Genomic DNA, 8,770 nt, shown 5'->3' on the forward strand with positions numbered 1-8,770 from the left:
ACTATTTTTTTAAATATATACTACAACAAATTTATTGCATAGTAAAAAAACAGAGAAAATCACATAAAATTTGTCGAAATAATATGTTGTCCCACGATTAATATGATTTTCAGGGTAAATTTTAAAAGGAAATTCTCTCTGTGATACGTATGTTATTTATTACATAAATATTTACATTAATGTTACTTAAATATGTACTATATTTATGTAATATTAATGTAAATATTTTTATTAGTAGTATATATTTATCACATAAATCAATATTTATTACAATAAAATCTATGATGATTTAATGTTATAGGACGATTACAAAACAGAACTGTGCGGCTTGAAGAAGCAACTGAGGGAGTCTCAAGAAAATCAAAGCAACACAGATGTTAAAGTCAACAATCTCCTGGTTAACATTCGGACGCTTCAAGAAGAGAAGACATCTGTGGAAACGAAACTAACTCAAACACAGGCTAGCTATCAAGCACAGGTATCTATCTTTTTTTTTTTTAAACGCGTATCTTGCATTTCACTGACGAAGCAAGGTTTAATATTCTCGTTTATTTTCAGTTGGATGCACTCCAACAAAAGACAGAGCAATGCGAGCAATTGTATGAAAAAGTTACAAGCTTAGAGATAAAGATGAGTACCGAGTCGGACGAGAAAGGCCAATACGAGGTACAATTTGGAAGAAATATTCTCACAACCGCTGCGTACAATATCTCAGTGCATATAACTTTGCGTTTGTTTAGGACAAGCTAGAGAAACTGAAACAAGAACTGAACAGATTGGAGACGGAGAAGCGTAATCTTCAGAAGGAAGTTCGCCACAGCGATTCTCGCGCGACAGAGATGGAACTGCACAGAATGTCCTTAGACGGCGATCTCCAAAGATTGCAAATGATGCTGCAAGAAAAGGAGGCACACATTCAAGTAAGATGGAAACACCGTTTTTGAAATTTAAACGTAAATTTCATAAACGCTGTTTTTTTTTTTTTAATAGAAATTGCAAGACCGCTTTGACACGCAAAGCCGTACCATGGCAGGTTTGGAGGAACGTTGCGCCTCGTTAAAATCTACTATAGAGCAATTAAAACTGTCGTTAGAGAAAGCATCTGTTACGGAAAGCGAGCTTAAGAGTGAAATAAATTTGTTACGACACAATATAGTGGAGATTACTACCTCCTCTCAAAGTAACAGCGAGAAGCTCAAGCAGGTAAGCGACTGTTAATAAAAGCTAGAGAGTTAATGATTTTTCTTTGAAACTGTAAGTCGACATCCACGTATTTCATTTCTGCATTTCTGTATTTGTTTCAGCTGCAGAAACAACTTTCGAATGCCGAGAATGATCGTAGAATATTATCCGAACGTTTGGAAACGGTTCAGCAAACTTTGAGCAATTTAAAGCACACCAATCAATCGCTGATCGATCACAATGCACGGCTGCAGAATGAGCTAGCCAACAATGAGGTGCAGCGATCAGCTTTGGAGTCGCAATTGAGATTGTCCACGTGGCCACCGGAAGGCGGCGTGACTAAAGACGAAGAACTATTGCGTCAATTGCAAACTGCTCAAAGAGAACGCAGCGAGATGAGAGGAAGAGTGGACGCTCTCAATGACAAAGTAAGCGTGCTTTGTAGACAAATGTTGCAAGAATCAAAAAACGCGAGTGTACGTAAATTGAACTTTTCATATTTACAAAACGTATCCTGTTATTAGGTGAAGCTATTAGAAGCTGACAAACGTAATTTGGAGCGTCAGCTCGCTTCGAGCAAGACCGGTGGTTTGCGAAGCAAGAGTTACGAACATCCGGAGAAAGCGCACATGGAACTTCTGGGCACCAGTTTCAGCCTCGACAATCTGGAGCACGAGAATCGAGAATTGAGATTGAAGGTGCGGAAATTGGAGACCCAATTAGCGGAGAAGGAGGCCGAGCTTATACGCCTGAAATCAACTTACATCCATTCCTCTCATTCGCTATTGGACACGAGTCGAGATAGAAGCGGAGAATTGGAACGGATCAGAGCCGCGCAACTGCAGGCCGAGAAATTATTAGAGGCGAGAGAACAGAGTCATCGTCAGCAAGTATCGCGTTTGGAAAATCAGGTATACATATATTTTGTGCACATTTATATTACTTTCGTAGAATATACAGCTTATCGTGAATATGAACAGTCGTGGACAAATAGGTTGCGACACTCTTTTTTTATAGGTTTCTAATATACAATATATTTAATATATTTAATATACAATTTTTTTTTAATTTACAATATATTTAATATTTTGCAAATGCGAACCACGATTGACGTACTATATCTTTAGTCTAGAAACTGTACACCAATCGTGGGGTTCGCATTTGCAAAATATTAGTGCGTTCCGAAACCCATAGAAAAAAAAGTGTCGCAATCTATTTTTCCACAACTTAAATAACATACATTATATCATGTTATTTAACGTGCCCATAAATTTATATTAAAAAAATCTCTGGCACAAGATAAGCACGCGTTTCAAATAAAACGTATAATCTTCTCGTAGATACAATTATTGCGGGAGCAGCTCAATCAGGAGATAAAGCGCAGGCAGCTGTACGTTTTACGGAGCTCGCGCGCCGGTAGAGAGATGCAACAGTTGCGACAAGCGTTGGGCGACTCTCTGAGAACCGTGGCGCAAGATCCGTCGTTGGACGCGGTGTTACTCGAACACGAGGCGCGTAAATTGGATTCCACCCTGTCGAGCAGTGCTAGCTTACCGCCGTCATTAGCTTTACCCGCCCCACCGTCTTACAGATCCACCACCCCGTCGCAACTCAAATAATCGCAAGAAGTATAGTCGCGGACTGAACTTTCTCTGAAAACTGCCAGTAGAATATATACACTCATATATATATATATATATATATATATACACACACATATACATATTCAATCTATACTCAATAATGAGAGTGATAATGAGAACGTTTTCTTGTTTCCTCGAGTCTGCTTTTTGCTGTGAAACGTTTTACATTAACGTTTTAAGTTAAGATTATCTGACAATATCGAAACACATTTCTTCAACAAGAGTCATCTATCGATTTGTACGTTTTACGTTAACGTTTTAAGTTAAGATTACCTGACAATATGGAAAAACATTTTTTCAACAAGAGTCATTTTTCGATGTTGAAGAAAAAAGGATTCTAATCATTATGATACCTCAAGTAAATGTATTCTGATTCAATAAACTTTTACTATCGGTTTTACGAGAGGTATCCTTCAAATATTACATTAATTAAATTACCAAAAGTTATCTCGACTTCGAAACGATTGCCATTCTTCGTACATATATATATATATATATATGTGTGTATCAAGCGTAGTACTTAAATATTCTAAGTGCAGTACTTGTACACTACACTTGGATATTTGTATCAGTATATGGGTACTTATAAGTTATATTTCTCTTCGAGGATATGGGGTGCAATTAACTCTCGCATACATAAAAATATCGTTCGACATGCGCTTGAGCATTGCACATCGAAGTCATTACAGAAAGCATATACAAGATCATCGATTTACCGCGATGAATCCATAGCGCTTCTTGATAATCTTATGCAATTGGGACAATCGCGGATTTTTTCGATAACTATATATTTCATTTGATATACAATTTTTACACACATTGAATAATATTGAATTTCTAACGAGATTTTACTTTATACGAATTTTATGCTTCCAATGATTAACTATTACACGAGAGATCCAGACATATTTCATACAGTTTATCGATACGCATGAAATATGTGTGGAAAGTTTTTGTGATATGCGTATATACATTTTACAACAGTACTTACAATTAGCTAAATTGATAGTAACATTTGTAACCTTTGTTTCACTACCTCAATTCTTATCTATCGGTTGTAAAGAAGTCAGTTTAACGTCCAACAATTAGTAACCATTAAAAAAAATCATAATTCATTTATCTAAAAAATAATAATTAATGTATAAATTATTATTTGATTATTCTTAACAAAGACTTTACAGCAAAAGTAATAACATAAATGGGGTATACTAGTCCACAATCCGTCCATTAGAAAGTATCGTGTTACTGATTAATTATATTTATATTTAATTTAGATACCGACATGTATATTCATTCTTGTGACAGATAATCAAAAGGGCATATTGAGGAAGTAAAAGCGTGGATATCACGCTGGCGATTTACATAACGAGAAATGCTTGTAAAAGTAGGCGGCGACAGAAAAGAGAAAAGATGCTATGTTTTAGTCTCGTACCGAGACCAAAGTAAATCAGCAAACAAGAAAGCATTGTAGAGAGAGAGAGAGAGAGAGAGAGATACGCTTCCAATTATTCAGATAGATACAAAGCCACTGAGTACATTTACTACCGTAAAGCGTAGAGAACGGCGTGCCGTAATAAGGAGGAGCGGACTTAAAAAAAAAAAAGAAAAAATACAGACATATGTAGATGACGAGACGGACTGTGTCTGTTCTTTATTATTGAGAATATAGACATCCAGTCCTGCAAATGTAGCCTAAATGTAGCCTGCCTCGATTGAGCCCGTTCGTCGGCTTGTGATACGGGGGATGACCGAAAGCGTTAAGGAAAATACCTGTTACTTTTATTACTTTATATGCGTTTGCGGCGCAAAATTTTCCCGAGCAAGAAATTTCGGAAAAAAAAAAACCGATCGTCAGGAAACTTTAAGTTGTCTGGGGTTATCCGCGGCGAGAGGAGAACCGACCCTCTCGGCGAAATCTGTATTTCTTTTTTTTTCTGTTTTTTTTTTGTCAAACGTATCGCATCTCGAATTCATGAATCAAGCATTGTCACATTGATCATATATACCGATCCTGCGAATGTGTATTTTCACGCTGCGTTTAATTGAAACGCCGGGGAGTTTACTGGAAAAAAGGGACGCTTTTAGATACAAGGGGTCATGTAGGAATATTATTGTATGTTGTGACATATCGTTAAATCGTGTTTTATATTCACGTTCACATTTTTAGAAATATATTATATACGATATATAGAGTACAGCATATATTGCAAATCTTGAGAATATCATTGTTATGCCATTAAGTTATATATTTGAAAGTAAAAATCACTCACCCGCTACCGCGTGTTCCTGAATTATTTCCTCTCCCACATCTCCACGCAGCTGACGAGAAGCCGGCCCTTCGTTGCCATCTTCGCGCGGTAATTCATCGTGTTCAACTCGATGGCGCAACGGAATGCAATCGGCGCAATTGTGTCCGCACGATCCTTCCTTACAAGCGTTTAGCGCGATGCCTGGACGATGCCGAAGATTAAGTAGTGCGTTGTCACGACGTTAATCGCACGCGAGGCTCGCCTTGTTTACGTCGCGTCGTGAAACGAAAGAGCGGCAACGCGAATACGCGATCACCGGACGTTTCGCGACTGTGGGCCCCCCCGTGGGCCCGTGGGTAATTGAAGAACGATGACATTACCAACGATTTTGGCTGCACCGAGGATAACAAACAACGAGATCGTTTTACCTGATGATCGAATTCGCTATTTTATTATCGACAGTGAAAAGTTGATGTTTTTTATTTTTTAATTTTCGCAACGTTTATTGCTGTATCGCTGTATATATGTATGTATATACACGTATTCATACAGCACGTCGCAAAAATTAAAAAATTAGGGGCGCGTTCAGGAATTTACGGTATATCAGTTTATCCCTGTTATCCACCGAGCATTAAACAAGGATACAATGACATCTAGATGCACCTGGGCGAAGTTGTGAACGCAGCCCTGCGGCCGCGTGGCGGCTGACGATCGACGCATGCGTGGCGTGGCGTGTTTCGAATTTGAACGAGGCGCAACGAGCGTTCAGTCTTCCGTCGACTGTTGACAATACGGGTGCACGGTGTGCGTGTGTGTGTGGGTGTGTGACGTGTGTGGTGCTTGCGCGCGAATGCATCATCCGAGGTGATAGATGCGGCGAGGCTTGCATCCTCGATTAAGTACTTAAGTATTCAGTTCGGAAGAATAGCTCGCGATGTCGGACAGTGTTAAAGTGGCTATTAAAGTCAGGCCGCTCATCAATCGGGAGAGGGACGACAATTTATCGATACAATGGGTGACGCAGGGCAACACCATTGTGGCGACCGACGCCGAGTTCCGAAAGCGATCCGACGGTAGATTCGAATTTGGTGAGTAATTAATGTGTCTCGCGAAATTAATACGAACGTGACTTTCAAAACGCGACAGACGCGAATGTTCTGACACACGTACGTTTTTTTTTATTCGTCCCATCTCCTTCGAAAAATCGACTTCGTTACGTCTGTCGATTTCTGACTTTTCCCCTTCGATTAAATGCGTATTTTGCTCTTCGCTTTGGATACAAAAAAAGCACGTATGCGTCACGAGGCGAGGAAAACAAGATACAATTATCGCGTTATTATGTTGCCGTCAATAGCCGCGGGCTACACCGCGCGTTTAGTCGACGACTTTGTAGCCTATGTTTGACCTGAAATGCAGTAAATGTTTACATCGTCGCGATTTTTGTAGGTCGAATGTAGGATCGGAAAAAAAAAAACGTTAAATGTGACGGTATAAAGATAGCCAATCGATGGTTGGATATGTGGGGTTATAATTTTCAACAAGAGACAAACACCGTCATTTGTTCTTGACGGATTCCATATCATTTATGTTAATGTACACGGTGTTACATTTACAGATCACGTTTTCGATACGAGCGCCAGCAACAATGACGTATTCGACAATGTCGTGAGGCCTATCGTCGATGCAGCCGTGAACGGATTCAATGGCACAGTGTTCGCTTACGGGCAGACGAGCTCCGGCAAAACCTACACCATGATGGGCACCCCGAACGAACCTGGCATAATACCCCTGGCTGTCGAACACATGTTCGACGCGATAGCCAATACCCCGGGACGTGAATTCCTATTGAGGTTGGTATATCTGTTATGATAAAAATCTTAACACCGACAGATACTATCGCTGTAAGAATGACAGCACTTTTATATAATTGTATACATTTTGATAATGTATCAATTTTTCAGGGTGTCATATTTAGAGATTTATAATGAGAAAGTCAACGATCTCTTGATGACGAAGAAAGGTGAAATAACGGATCTCAGAATACACGAGGACGTGAATGGCCAGGTATTTGTCAAATGTAAGGAAGAGGTTACGAACTGCCCGGAGGACGTTTTGTCCATGATGAGTAAGGGTAATAGAATCAGGAGAATAGGCGAGACGAATATGAATGAGCGAAGTAGCAGGAGCCACACGATATTTAGAATCGTAAGAATTTCCAGCATTCTTTAATGTTGCATATAGATATGCGAAATATTAACGTACTGTGTAAGCTTAACATTTTGTGGCATATTGCAGACGATCGAAAGTCGAGTGGCCGGTGCTGACTCAGATGGTGCAATACAGGTTTCGCAATTGAACATGGTTGACCTCGCTGGTTCGGAAAGGGTAGGCCAGACAGGTGCCACTGGAGAACGCCTTAAAGAAGGACGTCACATCAACTTGTCCCTCTCTACACTGGCTCTAGTGATAAGGCAATTGAGCGAGTCGCAAGACTCGCAGAAATACATAAATTTCCGGAACAGCAAATTAACGAGGTTGCTTCAACCTTCTCTGGGTGGCAATGCAATGACGGTGATAATATGCGCAGTAACACCGGCTGCGTTAGATGAAACTCAGTGCACATTATCGTTAGTATTTTTCTTAAATGTTAAGTATATTAATGTAAATATATTGCTGAATAATTAGATATTGACTGTTATTTTTTAATTAACAGGTTTGCATCTAGGGCTAGAAATATAAAAAATAAGCCAGAATTGAACGAAGTCATGTCGGATGGTGTACTTTTAAAACGTTATGCAAAACAAATAGACAAGTTACACACAGAATTAGAGGTAAGTCCATTATCAGCATCGTCAATTCCTTTGCCTCTTGTTATAAGCGTGATAATCCCTCATCGTATTTCTGCGTGCGTTATGTACAATTTAGACAAATACGGGACTTACGATTTTAACGCCGGTTCCGACTGGCTTAATTTAGAGAGGTTTTTGCAGTAAGATATACTCTCGGTGGTTTGCTATTGCCTTTTGAGAAGCATTATTCAAATATTCGCTTCTTAAGAGTACTTTATCAGAGATTTTATCGTGTTATAACATACAGAATACATAAGGTAAAAATCAATTTAATATTTATAATAAGATAGGCTTTGTGTAGCGATCGAATAAAAATCCAATGTTCCTAGTCGGATTTGAATCTAGGTCTTTGACACAGAGAGCAGGCGCACAACTTTCTGCGCAACAATTGCTACACAAAATCTATCTTGTTATAAATATTAAATTGATTTTTACTTTAAATTATAGAAAATTTGTTGATGTTTTTTATTTGCTTTTTAAATAAGTTTTACAAATAAATTAAGGTAAACGTACATCAGAATTTTACATAATAAGTTCTTAAGAACTTCTTAAGAGTATTTTATCAGAGATTTTATCGTGTTATAACATATAGAATACAGAAGGTGAACGTCCCATTACTGAACATGTATCTATATCTGAACAAGTACATAAAGATTTCTTTTTAAATGCTTTTTTTTATAATATAATTTAATTGTAATCTTTAAATATTTTTATAATTAAATTTTGATTTTTATAATAAAAAAAGCATTTGAGATTAATAAATTTTGTGTACGTATTCAGATATAGATACATGTTCAGTAATGGTACATTTACTTTCTGTATTCTGTATGTTATAACACGATAAAAT

The 8,770-nt window shown here is 38.2% G+C and overlaps 1 protein-coding gene across 1 annotated transcript in view; it reads left to right on the forward strand.

Annotated features, from left to right (window-relative positions):
• LOC105451304 overlaps window positions 1–8,770 on the forward strand; it is a 33,468-nt gene that overhangs the window by 15,358 nt on the left and 9,340 nt on the right. Inside the window, exons 21-32 of the mRNA XM_011691673.1 lie at window positions 302–478; window positions 559–666; window positions 741–920; window positions 991–1,203; window positions 1,305–1,610; window positions 1,707–2,093; window positions 2,523–2,795; window positions 6,003–6,162; window positions 6,690–6,924; window positions 7,036–7,279; window positions 7,370–7,701; window positions 7,788–7,905. Of these exons, the coding sequence (XP_011689975.1) occupies window positions 302–478; window positions 559–666; window positions 741–920; window positions 991–1,203; window positions 1,305–1,610; window positions 1,707–2,093; window positions 2,523–2,795; window positions 6,003–6,162; window positions 6,690–6,924; window positions 7,036–7,279; window positions 7,370–7,701; window positions 7,788–7,905 (2,733 nt within the window). The remainder of the gene's footprint in view (window positions 1–301; window positions 479–558; window positions 667–740; window positions 921–990; window positions 1,204–1,304; window positions 1,611–1,706; window positions 2,094–2,522; window positions 2,796–6,002; window positions 6,163–6,689; window positions 6,925–7,035; window positions 7,280–7,369; window positions 7,702–7,787; window positions 7,906–8,770) is intronic.

The sequence above is a fragment of the Wasmannia auropunctata genome, unplaced genomic scaffold (assembly GCF_000956235.1).
Source record: "Wasmannia auropunctata unplaced genomic scaffold, wasmannia.A_1.0 LD336053.1, whole genome shotgun sequence".
Taxonomy (NCBI): Eukaryota; Metazoa; Arthropoda; class Insecta; order Hymenoptera; family Formicidae; genus Wasmannia; species Wasmannia auropunctata.